The 23,953-nt window shown below is 34.5% G+C and overlaps 1 protein-coding gene across 8 annotated transcripts in view; it reads right to left on the minus strand.

The window, feature by feature from the left end:
* RBM25 (RNA binding motif protein 25) overlaps positions 1 to 23,953 on the minus strand; it is a 45,097-nt gene that overhangs the window by 7,363 nt on the left and 13,781 nt on the right. For 2 of the 8 annotated variants that reach the window (XM_072629197.1, XM_072629198.1), the window contains 12 exons: positions 22,327 to 22,376; positions 16,813 to 16,980; positions 16,159 to 16,216; positions 14,987 to 15,147; positions 12,552 to 12,734; positions 11,030 to 11,083; positions 10,696 to 10,779; positions 6,892 to 7,178; positions 3,043 to 3,259; positions 2,833 to 2,922; positions 1,802 to 1,875; positions 519 to 669 (listed from right to left, as the gene is read on the minus strand). In XM_072629197.1, the coding sequence (XP_072485298.1) occupies positions 519 to 669; positions 1,802 to 1,875; positions 2,833 to 2,922; positions 3,043 to 3,259; positions 6,892 to 7,178; positions 10,696 to 10,779; positions 11,030 to 11,083; positions 12,552 to 12,734; positions 14,987 to 15,147; positions 16,159 to 16,216; positions 16,813 to 16,980; positions 22,327 to 22,376 (1,577 nt within the window). Of the gene's footprint in view, positions 1 to 518; positions 670 to 1,801; positions 1,876 to 2,832; positions 2,923 to 3,042; positions 3,260 to 6,891; positions 7,179 to 10,695; positions 10,780 to 11,029; positions 11,084 to 12,551; positions 12,771 to 14,986; positions 15,148 to 16,158; positions 16,217 to 16,812; positions 16,981 to 22,326; positions 22,377 to 23,953 lie in introns of all 8 variants that reach the window. The other 6 variants (XM_072629196.1, XM_072629195.1, XM_072629202.1 and 3 more) reach the window with 3 other exon arrangements.

The following is a 23,953-nucleotide window of genomic DNA, read 5'->3' on the forward strand; positions in this document are numbered from 1 at the left end:
TATAATGAATACAACCAGATATGCTGGATGACTCTGTTAGATAAAAATAAATCATATCATATAAAACTTGATATGAATGATTTATGAGAAAACCTAAAGGTTTAACAAATAGATACATCCCAAGAATAGCAGAATCATTTCAAAATTTCTCTGCAAAATCATCTAAAAGGTAAGATTTTTGTGGATCACGTTGTGAATTTTTTAAAGCCAATTTTTGCAAATGGAAACTTCTTTTAACTTAATTTTTAGAAATAAACACTTTGACGTGAAAGACAGACACATTAACCTAAATTTCTTCCTCTGCAAGATGAACTATGTAACAGTTTTCCTCAGAGGAAAGTATTTTTTAAGTCTTAAAGTGCCACATAACACAAGTTCTCATGATTACTGCAAAGAATACAACCTCAGACACTGCTGTTAACCAGAAACTGAATTCTACCTTAGTTGATTTCACTTAGTGAGGGAGAACTTAAAATTTTCACATTTTCTTTTCTCAAATGTTCCAGTTTATTTCTTACTCTTTGAAGCTCTGCATCTGGGTCTGGATGTCCCTCTGCCAGAAGACGCTGTCTTATTTCTTCTAATTCCTCCTTTTCTCTCTTCCTATCTCGTTCATCTGCTTCCATTTCTTTCTCCCTGTCACGCAATCTTTTCTGAAGTGCACTACCCCTATAAAAGAGAAGACTCTCGATGCATCAGGTGTTTTTCTTCCAAAGTTAATAAACAAATAGAAAGAATGTTTCCAAATAACCCTATTTTCAAAATAAAAATAAAAGCTATATTCATGAGAACAAGGGCCACAGCTTAGAAGTTCTCAGATATTTTGTAAAACATCTAGATGAGTCTCAACACACAGTAATACTTATTCATTGACAAGCACTATCAAAAATGATTTCTTCTAAGCTATAGTAGAAAAGGTAAGCCAATCTAAATTTTTAGAAAGCAACAACTAGTATGGTTTTCAGTCATCAGTGAAAGAGGGGTCATTTCTTGTCTATCTGACTAGGAATACAAAATATGATTCCACTTTCCTTTGACTCTAAGGCAGAACATCAATCCTATGAAAATAATCAACCTTAGAGTATAACCTTAAACTTACTGCGTTCTTGTTATTAATAGTCCCCACAACTTTACTTGAATGATGAAGCTTTTGTTCTTGGGAATACTCCCAGAAGGAACTGGCTATGCAGGACAGAAAATGGAAACAGTAGATAATAGAACAGTTACCCATGTCTTGTAATACCGCTGCTGCCTGTGCTTCGGTTCTACTGTAACTGACAACATTACCTGCACTGGTAACATAACAAACATCAAACTCAAATGTATCATACCATACCATTCTGTATTACAATCTATACTGTTCCATTTGCTAACAATGAACAGCAATCAGATTAAAAGTGTCAAAAAGTCTGCCACCTTCCTCCTTTCATGAGAGGAGGGAGACCGTGGGTGCATAATGTTGCTTATGATGTCAGAGATGCTCTTGGTTGAGATGTCAGCAAATAATGTAAAAACCAAAAGGCAACAATAAAACATGTCAAGAAATCTGTCAAATACTCTGAATTATAGGTCAATACTACAGAAGGAAGTTCCCTAACATTTTATGGGCAGGGGTGAGATCCTGCTTCAGGCTCCACAGCCAGGCAACAGTTTTCTGCATGGTTCCTCTGTTCAAATTTTTCAAAACCTTAGTGTCAGAGGTTTGTATAAATCCCTAGGTTTCCCTGGGAAAACAAAGTTCATTTTTAAATTAATTTTTAAGTAACTGAAAGCATAATGCTTATTTTCAAGGTTTACTTACCTGTAATATTTAGGATCATCTCTGTCATCATCATAATCTTCCAAAAATTCTTTTAGTCGTTTGGCTTCTTTTGCCTTCAAAATAAAACACACACACACACACAGACACACACACACACAACACAGACACAGACACACACACAATAAAACCTTTTTAATTACCATAAGACCTAAAGGATCTAAATTAAATCTAGTGTTGATTACGCTAAATTAAATTACATTTATTTTTTTAAATTCTGAGGCAGATCAGAATATGCTAGGTAACAACCAGTGAAATGAGAATCATGCATATCACCCCAAAATCTCTAAATACACCCTCTAATAATTTTATTATGAGGGAAACTGTTGAAGCTATAGGGAGCTTAGCTAAATACAGAAGTGGGCAAAGTCATTTGTAAGGAGTACATTTGAAAATAATGCCCACTAAATTTTATCAAAAAAGCAGAGTTCATACTTTGATTTATATTTTGATTTCTTATTCTTACCTCTAAAATTTAAGGTACAGGTTTTCTCAAAAGTGTTAGTGCAGTTTTAAGCTATTAAAAAAACATTAAACACTAAGACTTTTGGAATACCTGCTATAACAGACAGAAGCACAAGGTGCAGTTATTATAAGAATACTCTCCAAAGAGGAGAATAAAAAAAGTAATAGAATTTCAGCAAAGAAAGAATGCATGGAACACAAACTAAAACTTTTTTTAAAAATTCAAATATTTTACTTTTATAAAAGTTCCATGCATGACTAACCCTTTGACATTACAATTATCAAATGAGTTTAAATCCAGGACAGTGTCTATTTTTATAATTGTCTTACATAATATAAAAAGAGTAGATAGAAGATATGAACAACTCCAAAGCCAGAAAAGGATACTGCATCATCTGCAGTTATGGAATTCTAAGATACCACACAAACTCTTTGGTTGTACCTGAATTTTTTCTCAAACCTGACAATGAATAAACAGTGCCAAATGGGCACATCAACCTTTACTATACAAAAGCCCCTATTCAATGTCTTTGGGCACAGATGCTTACCATTTCTCGTCGTCTCTCTTCTTCTCTTTCAGCCTCTTTCTCATATTCTCTAGTTTTCTTCCGTTCTCTGATCTCCCAATTCTTAAGTCGCTAAAGGAAAATGTCAGAAGTATTAAAAATAGTAACACTCCAAGAACAATCTTGTCCTTGAGCGTGACAGAGTGAGCCCCTCAGCAGCAGTTAAGAAAAAGGAACCATGGCTCCTGTTACCTCTTGATAAGCAGCTTCCTTCTCCCGTAATTTCCTCTCTAGCTTTCGCCGCTCATAAGCATCTTCTTCATCCTCTTCTCGATCTCTTTTCTTGTCTTTTTCTCTCTCTCTTTCTCTTTCTCTCTCTCGTTCCCGTTCCCGTTCTCTTTCCCGCTCACGCTCCCGTTCTCTCTCTCTTTCCCTCTCCCGTTCTCGTTCACGGTCTCTGCTCTTTTCTCTATGTAAAACATAGTATAAATATCATTCTCATTTCTTTAAAAAATAGCCCAAAGGTGGAATAGTTTACATTATGAAAAACAGTTGGTGCTTAATTTCAAATGAAATATATTTTTACTACTTGATTTCATCAGGAACGCTGATGAAGAGATATATTCCTGAATCATATTCTAATCAATATGAGTATTCTATTAGCATTCTTCTTCATATTCCAAGAACTTAAGTTGATATTTTTGGTATGGACCTTTGATTCTTTCAGGGCAAAGGGAATTCCTTTGAGAAAAAAGCTTCTAACAATGCAAATCTGCAACAGTTCTGCAATTTATAGTTTTATTACCAAGTCACCTGGGCACTGAGAGGTTAAATGATCTGTCAAAAGTAACTCAGAAAGTCTGTGCCAGGGGTGGGTCTTAGAAACAAGTCTTCCTGATTCTGAGGTAATATCTACCATACCACCACATATATGCATTATAATTTCATATTATCAAAAGAAATTCAGAGTATAAAGGAATAAAACACTTACTCACTAAAACTATACATGGAAGAACCCAATCAGTAGGATAGCATAGTATTTTAACTCTAAGATTATATAATTCAAAGCTACAAGGGGCATTAGAGATCATCTGGTCCAGAGGCATCAAATTCCCAGCCTTCTCAGTGTGTGGCCTGAACCCGAATAAAATGTAATTGGGAAATATAACTAATTTTATATTTACAAAATAATTAGGAATATAATATACAAAGATAATGTTAATCTGAGATTTTCTATTTGAGTTTGATACAACTGCTCTATTCCATTTCTATCATTTTACAAATAAAGCTGAGGCCTAAAAAGTAGAAATAACCTGCCTGAAAGGTTACCAAGTTGATAAAGAACAGAGATGGAGCCTAAATCCAGCCCTCTTTTTACTATTGATTCTCTTATGAATACTGATTATATCTCTTTATTTGGATGACAGTAAGATTAGTTTAATGACATTTTATGTATAAATCATAGAGTAAAAGAGAGGAAGTCAGCAACTTAAACAGTAAATAAGACAGACTACAAAAGTGAAAAAATTTCAGTGCACTCCTATTTTAGAAGACAAAAGGAAAAACAATAAAAACAAACACATTCCCCATCCCCTCCCTGAAATTTAATAAAACCAAAAAAACTTTCAGATTATGTCTGATTTTTTAAACTTCATTTACAGCAATAGGATAGCCTTAATAATTATTCTGACTATCAAATGAGGCACTGAATCAGGGGTGAGGAACCTGTTGTCTTGAGTGTGGCCTTAAAATTTGGATTCAGTCAAAAAGCCACACTTAAGAATCTAGATGACCACATGTGGCCTCAAAAGACTGCAGATTCCTCAATTTATCAAAAGTAGATAAACTCAGTATAACAAAACAGGTAAGTTTAATGTAAAAGAACTTCCTCAATTATGGTTTGAGTGAAGGTGGGAGGGAAATTCTGCTTAATCCTAAATTGATAAAAGTCAATTAGTCAAAATATATAAATATGCAAATATCTTCATTAAGTTTTTTTACTATGAAAATCTAGAAAGACATCACAACTTTCCTATCTAAATAAACTACTTACGCCTCAAAACAGATAATGCAGCTATGAGGCTCTGTGTGTCTCCTTAAATCCTAGCTTGTTGAAGAAACTAAAAATAGTATTTTAAAAGTTATCAGTAACTATAAATACTACTTAATAGCTTAAAGCCACAAAATGACAATCACAAAAATTAAGCTGTAACTTAATCTAATAAAGTGGTAGAAAGTAAATACTTCTGGCTTACGTTACAAGGTAAAATTCACCACAAATTTTAAATTACAACCAAACTGTTTTGCCATAATGAAAGTTGGTTAAAAATAAGTACCTTGTTAGAAATCCCTTCTTATTCTCTTGAAGCTGGGTATGATAAAAAGAGGCATCATGAATGGAGAAAGTAAATGCCTTGATGTCAGGAAGACCTGGGGTTCAATTCCCACCTCTGAGTGGCCATGGTTATCTCCTTGAGCCTCAGGCAATTTGCCTGCAGAAATACCACACTGATATATCTAAAGACACTTAAACTCTATCTTCTCATATAGATACATGAAAAAGAGCTAATGGATGACCTCTTTACAACATATAAGGATGTGTGAACATGGTAGGGATGTATCACACAGAAATCACTTTCACCCCATTCTTATTTCAAGATCCTAGGTATTCTGCATATGCTATGGTGATTATGGGGTTGGTTTATACACTTAGAAAGATTTTATTTGTATCATTTAACTTTTTATTTATTGCAAAGTTAGACTAGCTGAACTGCTGAGTTGTAAATCAGTAGAAAGGTAACTGCTATTGATAGTAGGGCAAAGCAGCACAGGGAGTTCAGCTGTAACTAACCTCTCTTTTCCTGTCTATAATACATCCGCATTGCCTTCCTTATACAAGGTAGATATTTAACTGCCTGTTGAATTGAATTAACTTAAGCAACATGTTCTTCAGTTCTTTTGTCAAAAGAATTAACTTTCTATCATGGATAGTGGACCAAAAAAAGATATTTCCTTAGGGTTAATTGTTTATACAATTTCTGAAATTAGGCTGACAAAGCAATTATTTTAATAAGCTTTTAGAATCTGAGAGATCATAATGAAGAGGGCACAGAAGTGAAAGTGAAGTGAAAATCAAGAAATATGAATATGTCTTGATTCTTTCACTAATGAGGTATGTGACCCTAGAATGTTCAATTTCTCAGCTTCCTGACACGTCAAATGAAAAATTCTAATTATATGATTCTAAGAGAATAAACTCAAAACCTCAGAAGGCATTCCTACCTATCTATTTTTGTTTTATTCTAGAGCCAGCTAAACCAGTAACAAGCTACCTGCCTATGGAATAAGATAGTTCTGCTTGAACTCAATTTTCTAATAAGGAAAATGAGAGAATGATTTCTAATATATTTTTTCCAACTCTAAAAAGATAAACAATTTTGTCAAACATAACTCTTCTTTACTAGCAGGATATGGTAACTAGTCATTTGTTCTTCACATTAAAAATAATACCATTAGTTCAATGGATAAGTCTCTAAAACTCTTAAGTCCTCCCAAAATAAGCAAATCAATGAAAAGACACTGCATGTTCTGATCCCCTCTGGAGAAAAAAGGTCTGTTAAAATGTAGCACTTAAGGATGAAAGCTTATTCTCTAGTTTCCGAGTTTCAAAGCACTGGGAATACGTAGGAAAAAAAAAGTAACGCAGAAACTCCATCAAGTGGTGCATATAGTACATAGATATGCACACATACATAACATAGGGGCACTTTATCAGTAAGGCAAGACTAGTTGTTTATCCAGAAGTTGTGATGGGCGGCCCTGAGCCATTCACAGGGGGTTGGAAAGGATACTGCATGGTCAAATCTCCTTTATTGCCAATTATATACATATATAAAAAATTGTAACCAGACTAAAGATGAGTTTGTGGTTACAGAAGAATCTATCTTGCTCTAAAATGAACTAGCCTTCTTAGGAGATCAAACCCAAGCTCTAAACAGAAAACAGTAGAAAAATTAAAATCAAAAAAGATGAACACAATGTGCCTTTCATTCACAGCATCCGGAAAATTCTCACCAGTGCTGAGAAGTTCAAGGGACTTACCGTGATCGACTCCGATCTTTATTACGGTCTGAGCTCCTTTCCCGGTCCCGGTCCCGATCTCTCTCTCTATCCCGGTCTCGGTCTCTCTCTTTCGTCCGGTCTCGGTCCCTATCCCGCTCTCGTTCCCGCTCCCGTTCCTTCTCTTTTTCTCGTTCACGTTCTCTTTCCCTTTCTCGTTCCCGTTCTCGCCTTTCTCGTTCCCTTTCACGTTCCCTCTCTCTTTCTCTCCGTTCTTTCTCAATTTCCTGTCTCTCTTTCTCCTTTTTGCCTTTCTCTTCTTCCAGTTTCTAAAAACCAATAAAAGAACTTTCAGAATTAATTCTTTAGCTGAGGGAATTCAGATTTTTCCCGGCGCAACGCCCAATAATGGGAATGGATGCACCAAAACCAGTGGTGCTTTAAGATTAGATATTTAACATGTTAACATTTTATCTCATAAATGATAAATCAAAGTGCAGCAATCACAAGACTATAATTCGTGCAAAAGCATAGAATCTAAACAGACCAGCAATCTCCAACCTTGGATGCTGGGAGATTGTATGAGTGTGGCCGGCCTTTCAACAAGTACATAATGGCTACACTGCAGATAAAAAGCATGGTGGTTCAAAGCTGAGACACAAGTCTCCAGAAATACAATGAATCACTCAGCACTTGACTACAACTGTATTTTGCGCAAATATGTAACTAAAAAGCAGTTTGAAAACTAGGAAATATGGATTGTAACCCCAAACAACTCCCAACCCAGGAAAAACTACAACTTGGGGGCTCTGGGGAAAGGAATAGGAATAATTCATCAATACCACTACAAAACAATCAGAATAGTTTACTGTCCTCTGGTTTTCCCACCCTCCAGAAAGCTATCTAGTTAGATCCAGGCAAGAGCTGTACTATTATCTACTTTATTCCCACCATTACAAGATGGACAGCCCACCAAGGATCAAAAAGGTTGGAAATCACTCATTTCAAACAGAGGCTAAAAAGGGTTATTTGCTATACTTTTATTGAAATGTATATAAACTGTATTTTTCCATTTAATAAAATAAAAAGCAAAGCAACATATCTATGCCCAGAATTCCTATAAAACAATAAAAATACATCAAGATAATGACAAATCCATCCTTGGAAGCAATTGTTGTGTGTTAACTTACAGATGCTGTGCTAGGACATGGACCGCCAACACTGGATTAACCTTGCCTATAAGCTATGTTTCTGGGAGGAAGAGCAAGTACATGGTTCACAAATAAACCAAATAACAAAGACAAAGTTTGTCAACCTGAAAGCTTGCCAGGGCACCACACAGTTTTTACACATACTCAGCAGAAAAAAACCCCAAACAGGAAAAAAAAAAAAAAAAACGTTTATCCCTTTGGCTCCATGTTTAGTGCCACTGCAATGAAATGAAAACTTCAACAATAAATGTGCATTTTTCTTTTCTTCATCATGTAAAGCATTTAAAACAACTTTAAAAAGCAATCTTACCTGTTAGACACTCTTCCCTCTTGTCCATGGATCAGAGAACTGACAGAGAATTATGAAATAAAGCTAATTCACAAGGGATCAATCTATCCAGCTACTGCGCCAGTCTGTATTTAATGTGAAATACAGGCAAACCCAGCACTGAATACATTGAGATTACAAAAGGAAGAGAATAAAAATGGCAGAAAGCTGACAGAGACGAACAAAACTGAAATCCTATTGAAAGGGGCAAGGAACTTCATCCTTTAAAAGATCCTAATATCAAGTCTTAATTTATGAGAAGGGGCTAGACTACATGAAAACTTTGAAAGTAAACTTACCTCAATTTCATATACTTATATAAAGAAATGTGTTTAAATACTGAGATGAGGGATACTTACAGATTATTTTAGCTGTTCCCATAGTAATTTCTTTGGTAGCATTCCTGGATTTTTCTCCTCAAAGCACACTTTATTCAGTGTACTAATTCTTTCTTTAGTAAATCTTTTGGGTTATGTAAATTAAGTTTAGTTTTTTTAGGACTCATTTCAAAAGTTTTCCTCTTGCAAAGCCAATGAAAAACAGATAAATCTAATTCATAAAAGGTATTTATCTAATGGATTTCTATAAAGATAAAAGGTCTAGAGAAAAATGAAATGGGGCTAGGAAAAGAAACACAGATGTAGGAAAGGAACAGAAAAGGAGAGGTAAAAGAATCATCAATCTTACCTTGTGTTCTCTTCAGACTCGTCCGTGCTGTAAATGGACGCCCCCTGCCACGCTGATTACCCTGACAGTCTGTGCTTATTTAATAAACTCATACCAAAACATGCAAAGGTTCACTGTGCTCATTATTTTGTCACTGATGTTCCAAAAGACCCCTTTAACCATACCACCCAAATAAAGGAACAACCATTTTTTAATCATTTTGGAAATCCAAAATAGTCCCCAATGAAATATGTCTAAGGCAGTAATATGCCTGACAGCTTCTCAAACTCTGAAGCATATATATTTTAGATTTGATTTTTTTAAACCACATGATTTTATCATAATACACTATTGACATGACAGGGTTTATTTAACAAATCAACGATGACAAAAAAGGGGAGGGGGAAACCACACACACACCTCTATAACATTTTCACTCTTACTTGGTCCCCCCAAACTTGATTGCTGAACTTTGCCAAAAAAGACTCTTAATTTCCCCACTTTTTCATTCCCAGAATTAATTTTGGGAGAAAAATAACAAGTTTCTTATCATATTCACAGCTGCTGAATAAAGCATTACAAAAGTGAGATAGGGCTAGACACAAAGGATAACTTGGATTTGTGGGGTTAAACCATTTCACCATATTCCAACTCTGAATTTTCAAAAACAAAAACAAAAACAAAAAACCCACAACATGACTATATAAAGAAAAAACACTTATCAACATTTTACTGCTGAGTTACTGGCTACTCAGTTCTAGGGGAAGAGCTAGTACCATCTTACAGCTTAAACATTAAAATACATTTCATGCAGAATTTGCTTTTCATGGTCCATAAGCATCACCTTCAAAACCAGAAAACATTCACAGATGCGCTAACACTGAGAAGCTTTTGTAGGCAAGGCTTATAAGAGGGATTTACTATTGCACAAATATTCATTTCCAAGCCAGTTACCCCTTTGCATATTTTTCTGAGGGGGCATCCATAAATATAATAAAAAACAGAAGCTCATACTTACATCCTATTCCTTGTTACTTTCCAAGCTGAGAGTTTCATCTTGCATTAGTCACCATATGATCTCTATCATAATGGTGGGGGTCAATGAATAGATTAGCTTTATGGGAATTTACAGTTCTTCCATGCATCTAAATTTTGGTAAGTCTGGTAACCACTGACCTACTTCAAAAATTTTCCCCCTCTCAAATTAAATCTATGCAAATAATAACCCTTAAATTTAGCTCTAAATCAAACTGTTTTCTTCTGAATAAGCTACACAATTGCCCACAGAAATACACTAAAATGTATGTTATCCTGCTGCCCCCTTGAATTGTTATAAATCTTGAACCTGATGTTTAGGTTGAAATTTATGGAAAACAAATACTCTTTATTCACATTAAAGTGAGATGACTGCAGAGCAATCATTAAATAACTGAAAAAGTAAACATAAAATAAAATGCACAGGACCACTTTAATGTGGTACTGGTCTTTGGTTCTTGTTTTCTATCTATATATCTATTATACCTACAGATAAACAGCATTTTAATGAATTCTAATGTAATGTTGATTTTAAGTGGTCTTTTTTTCTTTTTGGATTCTGCAAAAAGTCTATTTTGGTATCAAATGCAAAAACAAGAATACTACCTTGTGTGTATCTCTGAATTTACTGATCTCTCGTGATATCAGGTCTCTTTTGTCTTCTTCCATTTCTATAGCGTTTATGTCTTCCTAAAAGACAAGGGGGACAGGAGGGAAAAAAAAAAGAATGAAGGTCAATCAACATCAATACAAAGAGACAAGAGAAAAGTCGAAGGTTAGAGGTTTTGTACCAGTCTTGTAAGAGAAAAAAAAAAGCCCTTCTGCAGTATCAAACCTGACAATCTGATGTTAATGAGTGAAAAATCAGATGGACAAGAGTCACAAATCTGGCAACTAGCAGTAAATATAGTCATTGTCAAAGCCTACAATGTAAACGAACCTTGGTGATGAGTGGATAAGGGATCAGTGGGGCCACTGGAAATCTGCGGAAAATCTGCGGAAAAATCCACGAAGATTTTTTTTTTTAAAAATAGAGTTCACACTACTCTGAAAAACAATGTTCTGTATGTTTGTACTGTAAGCAATATTGTATTGCTGTGATATCATTTCTTTGTCAAAGTTATTTGATACTAAAAAATAGACTTCACTCACTCTCCACACCTCCCCCTCCCACAACCCCTCCCCCCTCATTCAATGGAACAGGGAGGGACTCAGTGACTAACATTTAAGCAGAAATTTTCTCCTGATCCCCCTCCAGGAAACAGTGGACGCTGACATGAGCAAACTTCTCCCATAATTCTTTCCGTATGGCAGGTTCTCCTTCTTTCCCTCCCAACCCAAGCCAAATATGGAAGCTTCTGAGTATTTTCCTCCCTCCCCATTAAGGGAAGGCATGCTGAGGGAGTCAACCCAACAGTCCCACTTCCACTGGGTCTTTGAGAGAACCCAAGGGTCAGCACTCCAAAGGGCTAGCGACTCCCTGTTATATCTGCCTGTTTAAGGTTGGATCAGAAAAAACTGACCAAGGAGAATGAAGGCTTTTAGCCACACATATAACTGTTCAAGATCATCTGTGAGGTATTGAAATCCAAAGAATAACATAAACCTTAAGTGTGACTTGATAAATAATCACATTATAAAGGTTTTACAATGCTTCTAAAATGGCATAAAATACTATTCATGCATATAAAGTATTTCCCATAAATGTAGATAAAATTATTTCCATTCAACGTTTCTCAACAGTATGCCCAAAGAAAAGGGTAGGAAAAGACCTGAATATTTCCTTTTCAACCTGGATTTCCTATTCCTCAGACTAACTGAAGTGGAGAACAAAGTAGGGATGTGACACTCAAGACCCTGGGGAGAAGTGTTTCATCTCGCGCTGCTCTTTCAAATTCCTCCAGCTAGATAGATGTTCAACAGCATTATTGTCCGTGGAGGGGTATGAGGCAAGGTTTCTAAAGGAAAGGCAGCTGAAAATTAAAGGTGAGTGAAGATCTTCAGTGAATGAGACCTGGTTTCCCGCTTGGAGCAGAGAAAAAAACAACCATGAAAAGGGGATAAGGCAAAGTGAGATAATCTCCATTCTAAGATCTTTAGGGCCAGCCCCCATAACGGAAAAACTTACTTTGCACATAATCAGTTATTGGTTTACCCTTCATCACACAATATTTTTTTTTAAAAAACAGAACTAGAAGGGTGACCCCATACATAGGCAGAAGCCTCCATGCCAGTATATTTCTGTCACAAAAATATGAAATTTGTGGTCACAAAAATTAGGAAGCAAACTTCCCAAGGCATGACAGAAATTAATTAAAAGCTTACTATATTCTGATATAAACACTAATCAGTTTCTTTTCCCATCAGAAGTTTGAAATTAGAGCAACTGTATAAGATAACAGAGATCATAAAAAGTAAATCGAAGAAATAAATCTGTTTTGTCCGAAATCAATAACACATACGTCCTCCTTCTTTTCCTTTTTCTTCTTCCTGGGGTGAGAGTCAGATTCCTGGGAGGGGGCATTGAGCTCGCTGGAGTATTCCCGTATTAACACTTCAATGGCCCCTTTAATGATCTGATCTCTTCTTTTTGTTTCTTCATCTAAGGCTTCATCGTCATCATTTGTAGTCTCTGGCCTGGCATTCTTGGGAAACAAGGCAAATTCAGAAAAATCACCAACCTAGAAAGTGAAATTTATTTTGAAGCAAGAGTTGGTAAAACCCAGTGTTTTCTCCAAAACACTTGTCTGGGAGTCCTTGTATGCAGCGCTATTTTTGTTATCATCTTAGCAAAACTAGGCTTTGATTTAATGTCTGTGACTTTTTTATCATGTCATTTTTCTCTCATTTCTTTCATCTTTTAATATTTAAGAATCCTAGGACCTATCCCACCACAAAAAAAAAAATCAAGTTTCAGGATCATCATTCTACATAACTTGTGTGCAACAAAGACAAAAAAAAAGTTCCTACAACACGGACCCCCCTCCCAACTATAACCTAACCAAATTCTCCATATTTCTTAAAAATCAATGTTTAAATCCACATATTCTATTCTTTCTCTAATATAAATCAATACTCTCCTAGAGACAGATAGGCCTAGCTATTTTACACTACTTCCTTCTAATAAAAAAAAAAAAAACCTGTCTCTAATGTTCCCCTAATCTTTGCACTTGAATTGTATTTGTTTCAACTGCAAACCTACTAGTAAAGGACATAATCTGGTTCGTGTTGTACAAAAACTAATGCTTATTCAATTAGTTATGATTTCAAAAAAATTAAGAACTCAGAGAGAATACTCTCAAGTATCTGATTTTCCATGTGTTATAGAATGCTCAAAACTTGGAGAGTCAGGAAGAAGCGATAAGTAGGATAAATATAAAACAAATAATGTCTATTTCACTATTCTTTCTTAAAAGTTATCAAATACAGATCAATTTACCTGCCCTGTATTGATAGGGTCACTGTCTTATGGTCAACTGTCACAGTTATAGCCAAAAGCCATGATGCTGTTCCTGAATAAACACTTTGATTATGTTGCCTCATGATCCACAACTCATATACACATGCAATTTGATAAGAGTCAGAAGCTTAGCAGTTCACTTTAACAAGAAAAAAAGCAGGAACCATGTAGTTCTACCTTCCACATTCAAAAGGCTGTAACTAGTTGATCATTAATTCAATAAGTATTAACTAAGCACCTACTGTATGTAAAGTGCTGTGAGATACAGCTACAGATACAGACTACAGATTTCCTAATAACTTGAGCAGGGGGTTGTTTCTCAGTTTCTCATTCCATAATTTAACAGAAATTAGTTATTATGTATATCCTATCAGACACGGCTCCAAAGTCAGGGAACTGTATCAATGCTCAAATAAATTCATAAATAAATGATTTCCTTAAGATTCACGGTTTTATATACAGCATATGCTGATGTTTTGAAAATCTAAAAATTAGGCTCAGTGAAACACTGTCATAAACAAGGAACATTTTTCATTAGTGAAGTCATACAATGAACTCATTCCCACATGCTATGGACTGAGAGAGAAAAGTAAGTAATAAATCAAGAAAAACAGACAAATCTGTGGAGAAACCCTGGGCCCACTTGCTACATGCAGAACACTCATATGAAAGATGTTAGGAGAAGCTCAACACTCCTAACGGGGAGGAAATACACAAATATTAGTGAGCTAAAGCATTATTTACAGGCTGGGTAATTTTGGTGAGCCAAAAAATACATATATGTTTACAAGGCTGCATAAAAGATTGTAGCCAAGACTGGAGAGCAGACAATAGAATCCCATCTACTATCACAAAAGAAGTGGAATGGAAGAAGGTTGTCCAAGTTTTGCATTGGTGGAAAAGTTTTTTCCTCCACCTTCAAGTAAAATCCTCCACTCAACTTCTTAGGGTAACTTAAAATGCCCTTGAATAAAGTCATCCACCTACTCACCTGGTGAGGTTAATGATTTATGTCAGATAAGTAGCAGTAACAGTAATGATCAGTAACAACTACAACAATTCACATTTTTAGAAACTATATACTTCTATAAGGGGAGGACAAGCGGATTAAAATTGTGTAGGTTTAGTTATAATTTGTACTTACTTACAAAGCTGTCTTAATGAATTAGTTCTGTTTGGAATAGTCTGTACCAATGTTTTCTCTGGAAAATTAACCTTGTCCAGCCTCCCCTTCCTACCTTCATCCCAACCTGGAACAAGCAAACCAAAGTCATCCCCCCACTGTGGGTGGATAAAATGTTTAAAGTACCTGCATACTTTTTAAAAAGTATGTTCTTTGGTCATAATTATATATCAATACGATCTATTGAAGCCCTGCGTAAACATTTCACTCCAAACAGGACAGCTGACCATGGAGTGACTGGCTGAGACACATACCCCATTGGACGCTTTCCTTTTCGCTTTCCATTCATCTAGCTGTGCCTTAGTCTTCGCATCAACTTTAACGAGGAGCTTCTTCTCACCGATCTGAAGATCATGCAATAATCGAAGGGCACGAAGGGTAGATTCAGGCTCTTTATATTCACAGAACCCAAAGGCTAACAATGGATATGAAAGAATATGTGAAAATATCAATGCATTAATGAATGCCAGGTTTTTAAAAAAAGCTTGTACATAATTAAAGCAAACTCTTTATGTGCATATGCTTACAGTTTGTGGTTTTTACAGGTCCCTCTTATGGACTCCACTATTCATTAGCACCTCCACCAAAAGGGAGGAGAGGGGAAAAGATAACTCAAACCATACAGTTTGCTATGGTTAATCTGATAAAATTATAGTTGGAGGCTGAATTTAAATGAGGGTTTGATCTCACCTATGGATTTTGATTCATACTATCCCTGTTCCCCACAGTTTACTAGTAACAGAGCTAACTGCAATTTAAACATAAGGAAAACAAGCATTTTTCAGCTGAGAAAAAAAGGAAATAAAAGAACTGTCAAAATAGTCAATGAGTGTTAGGGAAATTCTCTATTCATTTTTTAAAAGGTAAAATGAAAAATTTTTATTAAAAACAAAGAATGTTTGCTATTTCCTCAATTTCTTGAGTTTTGAGGGACTTTTTTTTTTAAATGTACATTTCTCTGTATTGATAGATCCACTTTACTAACACTAATACCCTTGAATATCAAACATAAGGGCTCTTAGATCATTGGGTTTCCACAGAAAAGTACAAAGTGACAGTTTGTTCACTTCTGGTGTATTCAGAGCACCAGGAAACCCTGCTGCTGCTCATCTTCTTCGATAGTTCCATTCTGATCACAAACCCCCTACCCACTGCCTAACAGGTTTCTAATACAAGAAGTAAAATACTAAAATAAAATATCAAATAAAACACCAAAACAATAAACTGATTATGTTCTTTTCTTTTGCCTCCACCTGGACGTACTGACTCCCTTTTCCCTGCCATCTAGCTCCAACTCTTAGTTACTCCTTTCTCAATTACAATCCAGACAAAGAGAACAACTCCCATAAAGAATTATATCCATGCAGCAGAGTAAAAGAATTATTATTCATTTAATTTACAATAAAGGCAAAAAAAGTTCATCTACCTTGAAGTTTTCCAGATGCACCTTGAACTCTCTTCCAGCTCAAAACTAAACCACATTTCTTTATTTAAAAAAAGAGAGAAATAAATATTATTTATAAAATCAACTAACTTTTAAGGCAAAGAAGGTTACATTTCCAATCAGACTAAAATGAAGAAAAATATGTACAAGGAGTTAGTTTTATTAGAATTCTAAGAGATTCAAACTTCTTTGTTAGGTAAAACAAACATAACACTTGCAAGAAAGAAAAAATGAATTTTGTCACATCTTCGTGGAACTACACATACCCTTGTATACGTCAGCAATCTCCAACAGAAAAGTAAAAACTACAACTTTCTAAATTAATGTGGTATTTAATCATTAAAGTATCTGTTTACAAGTGACATAAAAGTTAAACAACTTTTACTATCATTTTCAAAAGTGAGGTACTGAAAAAGAGTTAATCAAAAGAAAAGTATGTTTGAATCCCATCTCTATGATACAACCTATGTTAACCATAGGTCAATGACTTAACCTTTTTAAACCTTGGTCTCTGCAAAATGGTTATAATTACATTAATTACATCACAAAGCTGTTGTGAGGATATAAATGAAGAGTATATAAATGGTTCATAAATGAGCTATAACTATTATTCTTCAACTGTATCCTTCAACTTACAGCTAGGAGCTGCCTAATAAGCATATCAGAGGCTTTCTCAGAAATGTTGCCAACAAAAACTGTAGTTGTAGGGCCACTATTTTCATCATTCTCTTTGTTCTTTAGACCTGGATGATCTTTTCTGGCTCCCAAATGCTTTCCAACCATGGACACAGTGGGTACTAAAACCTAAAGAGGAAAAAGAAATAACAAAATGTAATTTTGCCCTTTCAAGCAACTGTCTACCAATTTTAACATGAACTAAAGCAAAAGATTCAGTAAATATACAATATAATACACTTTATATAGATATTATTACTGTTTTATAACTGGTTAATGTCTTCCTAAAACCCCTATGGAATGTTTATAGCACTTTTCATTAAACCAAGCATGTTGTTTTCAACTGAAGTTGTGTATACTACTAACTTTTAATTCTAACTCTCCCCCAAAAAAGAAACAAGAGTTTTTTGAAATTTCCTATTAGTTCAGAAAGAGAAACCAATAACTCACCCACCAACTTCAGATCAACAATTTAATCAGGACAGTACAAGTAATCCCTGAGTTTAAAATGGCCCATATTCACAAAAAGGATAGGCACAGTCAGGCCCCTGCCTTGTAACAGCATTCCAAATCAAATCCCCTCAATTTGAATCCTTAAGAAAAAGCACTTGGGGATTTTAGAGCATCTCTGACTTAGAAGTGGAAGAAGGAAGATGTATAAACAGATTAAGGGATCGGACTACAGAACCTCCTGCTCCAAGTTCCCCCTCAATTCCACCTATAGTCTAAAATGCTAGGAATCAGTTATCTTTTATAGAAATACAAATTATCCAAGAGGGTTAAGGGACATTCATTAATATAATAGTCAGCTACTTTATAGATCAGTGTGAATTAATTCAGACTACTTTCCTTTTTAATAGTGATTTTCCTTTAGTAAAATAACAATAATACTTGCACTGTACACTTCATAATGTTGCTGTGAAGAAAGTACTTTGTAAAATCTTAAAACACCATGTAAGTGTGAGGTCTTAACACCTGGCTGAAAACAGCTGGACTAAGAATGGAAACTTCAATAAAGAGAGAAGGAAAGATAGGTAATTCTGGAGTTTGTAACAAGGTATATTTTTAGAGAATGGGGAAGCCTAGATAGGATGTCACAGTTTAGGAAGAACTAGAAAAAGGTATGTACTAAGATGAATGGGAGGGGGGAAAAGGAAAATCTTAGCCTACTCTAAAATAATGCCTAGAAGTGGCTCTATGCTTAGAAAAAAATAAATGGAGGAAACTCTTACTTAAGTCTTCTACTCCTAGGACCCAGAACCCTGGCTATTACCCTTAGTACAATAGTCTAGTTATGTTATAGGCTATTAAAACCGTATTTTTTCAATCTGGCTTGCGAACCTAAACATCACTTCCAATGTTTCTTCAGGAATATGTGACCCAAGTTCCAAACAAGCTGCTTAAAAATTAACTTTTGGAATATAATTCAGTCATAGAGACTGATGGTACATGTGATTTCTAACTATTCATGTTAATATGAGAAGATTTGGGGTATTATTCCAAGCAGTGAATAGTTTAAAACTCTGTAGCACACTGTGCCCAATAATTAGAATAGCTTTACACATCACAATTTACAGGAATACAGGTAGAAACAATATTCATGGTTGAGGGGAGAAGACCCGAAATAAAAATCCATTCTGGCAATGATTCACCTCAGAATTTTAAAGTGAAATGGGAAGGTGGGCGTAACAATTAAACTATTCAATCAGTATTTGCTGAATCTACCTGATGAAATGCTTAAACCTAAAATAGGTAAAAAAGATAGTGAGGGATGGAAAAAAAGCAAAAGGGACACTACAAAATTATTACCAAAACTGTTGAGATTTTACTGATAGTACCAAAATGAACAGGATTCTATTTTTTCGATCAGGAAAATTCAATTTAATCCTTTTTTCCCCTCTAAAACATAAAATTCTTATTGATTGAAATAACCTTACTATATATTCTTTACAACTCAGACATGGGTTTCATTTTTAGAAGGTATCATTATACATTTTACAGTACTGATTTTTTTTATTATCTGAGTTTTATTAATACCTCTGAACAGGCATCTATCAAGGATGATTCTCTATTGAGAGCCACCAAATATGCTGGTATCTGAAGACCTGGATTAAAAGTCCAGCCATGCCAATTACTTGTCACATAAGCTTGGAAGGCGCTGCATTTGATATACAAGAATCCAGGCTTGAATCCCAGCTCATCCATATACTTAGCTGTATGATTCTTACAAGTCACTTAACCTCTCTGGGCCTTGGTTTCCTGATTTGCAAATGGAGAGGCTGGACTAAATAAGGTGACTTCTAACTAACTCTAAATCTATGATCCTATGAATGTAAGTCACTTCATCATTCTTTGCTACAGTTTCCTCATCTGTGAAATGAGGATAACAGTGATTATACTACCCTAGAGTTCATAGGACTATGGTATGGAAACTACTTTAGAGATTGTGAAGTACTCTAAAAATATGAGCTATTATTATTCTAAAAGTATACCTGTAACTTACAGGAATTTGCACGGATACAATGTACATTAAATTATGATTAAGTAAACTTAGTGTAACGAGTATGTATACAACAGAATCCTACTTCCTGGGGTTCAAAAATTGTATACGTCTTACCTGTCGCTTTGCTATTTTCTTCCTTTTCTGATTCTTTTCTATGATGAATTACAACTTTCAATAAACATCAATCATTTATTTCAGCATGAAAAAGAATTCTTCTTTGTTCAGCATGGAAAAAAAACAGGCTCAAAATCAAATTGTCTCATATAGCAGTGCAAAGCACAGCCTATAGGCTTCAGCAGACCAGAAGCTTTGGATCTGGAAGATGTAAAAATGTCTTTCTACCAAGAATCCCTCTCATGTTTTTTAATTTTTGAGTGACAAATCATACTCCATGGGCAACAAACTACGAGAATGAACTTGAAAAAAAGAATTTAGCAATTATCAAATAAAATGTTCCAAGCTAATCTAACTGATTTAATGATATATCTAATTGTTATTTCACTATACAAGAAACAGGTACAAATAATAGTCTACGTAATTAGTATTAATCTTTCTAATGAAGCCAAGAATTTCTAGGGTTAACTAGGGAAAGGAGGAGGAAGTGGATGGAACAAAAGGTTGCTCTAAGGAAATCCTAGATCCCTAACTCACAGGGAATCTGATTTTTCCAGAAGAGATCACCTATGGCACACAAACTCTCGCCTTCTTCCCTTACCCATTTCCTCTCTGGAGGCTGAGATCTAATCAATCAGGAAAATGAAGAAAACTATCCTTTCATTTAAGCCTTTTACTCATATCTTCATATGGTTGAGATGCTTTGAGGGAAGAGGAAATGTTTACTTACTTAGGGCAAGAGAACAGTGTTGAAGATGAACAATTTTGGAACATGGAATGAAATAGGAAAGAGAAAGCCTGAGGTCAGACAATACATGGGGGAAGGGGTGGGAGAATATACTTTGGATAACCAAGGAATTGCATGCATACAATGGGCTCATAGGGAAAAGGAAAGGAGAAGAAAAGAAGGAGAGAGACAAAGAGAGATAAGGAGAGACAGAGACAGAAAGACTAGGGAAGGAAGGAAGCAGAGGCAAGGTGGGTGTGAGAATGTAGAGTGATATTTAAGATATTAAATTTCACCTTCTCATTTCACCTTCTTGGAGTTTTGTGCAGTAGGACTCTCCCATCCATAGCCACATTACCACGTGTGAAGTGAAAACAGCCTGGGAGACAGTCACAAGACATGTACCCAGGACACGCTGTGCAGAGCACACAAAAAGTGTTCAGGGAGAGCATTCTATGCATTTGTACTAGCATATACAACTTGGTATCTGGATGTTGCAGTGTTAGACTTAAAAGTCTGAAAGATCTGAGTTCAAATCTTGAACTTACTTTAAATCCTTAGAAATGTACTTAGTTGTGTGACCCTAGGCAAGTCCCTTAACTTCTCTCACAGTTTTCACATCTGTAAAATGGGGATAATAACAGCAACTACTTCATAGAGTTGTTGTAAGGATTATAAAGAATACATAAAAACAGTCTATAGACCTTAACGTGCTTTATAAACGTGAACTATTATTATGTAACTTAACACAAATTAAGCTGGGTACTCAAATAATTTGAAACAAATTGATGAGAGCTTTCAGGTTAAAATTCTAATTATTCTTTTTTCAAATAAAATTTTAAGTGTTCTCTTTTGTTTTTGTCCTTGCCTAAATTTGCCCTTCTAACCTTTTCCCTCCATGCTCTCCCCCACCCCGTTCCATAACAAAGAATTTTTTTAAATGGAATTTCTCTATCTCTTGCTACAGGGCTTTGTTAGTAATACACAGAAATGCAGATGATTTATGTGGGTTTATTTTACATCCTGCAACTTTGCGGAAGTTGTTTATTATTTCAAGTAGTTTTTTACCTGATTCTCTAAGTATATCATCATTATCATCTGCAAAGAGTGATAACAATTTCTTCTTTGCCTATTCTAACTCCTTCAATTTCTTTTTCTTCTCTTATTGCTGAAGCTAACATTTCTAGTACCATATTGAATAACAGTGGTGAAAATGGACATCCTTGTTTCACCCCCAATCTTACTGGAAATGTATCTAGCTTGTCTCCATTATATATAATGCTTGCTGAAGGTTTTAGGTTGATGTTACTTATCATTTTAAGGAAGGCTCTATTTATTCCTATGCTCTCTAGTGTTTTTAATAGGAATGGGTGTTGTATTTTGTCAAAAGATTTTTCTGCATCTATTGAGATAATCATATGGTTTCTGTTAGGTTTGTTGTTGATATGATCAATTACAGTGATAGTTTTCCTAATATTGAACCAGCCCTGCATTCCTGGTATAAATCCTACCTGATCAAATGCATTATTCTCATGATAAGCTGCTATGATCTTTTTGCTAATACTTTACTTAAAATTTTTGCATCTATATTCATTAGGGAAATTGGTCTATAATTTCCTTTCTCTGTTTTGGCTCTTCCTGGTTTATGTATCAGTACCATATTTGCATCATAAAAAGAATTTGTTAAGACTCCACCAATTTTCCCAAACAGTCTATATGGTATTGAAATGAATTATTCTTTTAAATGTTTCATAGAATTCTCTTGTAAATCCATAAGGCCCAGGAGATTTTTTCCTAGAGAGTTCATTGTTGTCTTGTTCAATTTCTTTTTCTGAGATAAGGTTATTTAGGTATTTTACTTCCTCTTCTGTTAATCTGGGCAATTTATATTTTTGTAAATATTCATCCATACAAAGAATTTTTTTTAAAGAAAAAAGGAATAGGAAAGAAAATTAGCAAGACTGATTGATATTATTTATTATTATCATATTTATATAATCTCCTGACAATATATGCAATATTTCTAATTATTATTCTAAAAGTGTGTATAAACACAACAAAATTAACTTATTTTAATAACATTTTTGGCTTAAAAAAGAGTACTCCTTACGCCTCCTTAAATTATACTTACAGTTGGGGCAGGAGTCATAATGCTCATTGGTACAGGAATCATTGGGGTCCCTAAAAAAAAAAAACAGGAAAAAGTATTATATCTATAAGATTCTTAGAAAATGAAATCTATCTTTATCACATGCAATGGAAATATCACTCAGAAAATTAACACACTAGTCAAATTCTATATATTGTTTGAAATATAACTAATGAAAAGGTGGCACTCATACAAATGCTATCATTTTGAATGCAAGTTGATATCAGGCAAGTCTAAATGACATTACATGCAACAAAAAGCTATTTTTAAAGCAAGCAGAGTTTTTACAACATGCACAACTTCCTCTGTAAGAACTGAATGAAATTCTGCATTTTATCGTCAATTCATCAGGTTCAGCAGATTCCCCCAAAACTAATGTTTAGTTAAATCAACCTACTTCCTAAATGTGAATTCACTTACGTGGTAACAGTAATTCTAGTACTTTCTTTTTAAGTTAAAAAAAAAGTGGTCACTGAGAAATTAATTTGGACTAACTAAAGGGTATAGTATTCTCACAGCATCAAATAAAAATCATGCAAAGACTGAGATTAGTCTACAAGTCACTAATGAAGAAAACTTGAGATTTTGCTCTAAGATCTGCTGTTTTGAAGACATTTGGTACTTCATGTAAACCTACAAAAGTTATAATGACAGATTAAGTCTATTAACAAATTAACTTTCATGAAGAATCAACAAACTAACAGATTCTGTGTTGCCATTTCTGTTCCTAACTTTTTAAGTGATAACTGCTACCTTTAATTACGGTCTGTTGATAAATCAAATAAGCTTTAGTTAAGTCTAGCAACATGATAAATTGTTACAAAAGCTAATTTTTAAAACCTTTCATTTGGTGAACCATCAAGTTAACAATATTCTAACCTTTAACATGTACAAAATATAATACAATGACCAATACTGGTTTCATAGGATAAATATGAAAGGGAGGGAGTGGGAGGCCAGGGGAGAGGTGTGAGGGTCTAAAAATGCTAAACATTGCTGACACTGACAGAGTTACAAAGTGGTTGGTTGGATTCATTATGTTTCTTCGTTAAAAAGGTAAGCTCTATAGGGGAGAAGGGTTATACTGAAAAATGGTTTGGGATAAAAAATGAAACATCAATAAAACTTTAAAAACAAAAAAACTTTTTAAAAAATCTATAAATTCAAGTTTAGGAAAGTCAAAAAATATTTTTAAATAATCTAAAAAGACTTCTAGTTACCCTGACCATTTATGCTAAGGATTATGAGATTAAGGATTATGTTAAGGATTTGCTTCCATCTGAGCCTGGTGCAAATTCTTGCATTTATCTCTATAAATGCAAACTAGAAATTAAGATATAAATAAAAGAGAGGCAATGTCCACTTAATCCATTTTATAAGAACTAATCAATTTTATTAATCCATTAATCTGTTTTATGAAAATTTTCAATGCATTTCAAAAGTATGACCTATAAAAATTTATGAAATATGCAAATTTTACGGATTATGAAAAAACTTATCCAAATAAAACTCCAAAATTACAGACCAACTTCTGAAGTTAAATTTTTCATCTTAAATTCCCCAATCAAAAACTTAAAAGAAACTAAAAAACAAAAAGCAAAAGAATTGC

The sequence above is a fragment of the Notamacropus eugenii genome, chromosome 1 (assembly GCF_028372415.1).
Source record: "Notamacropus eugenii isolate mMacEug1 chromosome 1, mMacEug1.pri_v2, whole genome shotgun sequence".
In the NCBI taxonomy this organism is placed as follows: Eukaryota; Metazoa; Chordata; class Mammalia; order Diprotodontia; family Macropodidae; genus Notamacropus; species Notamacropus eugenii.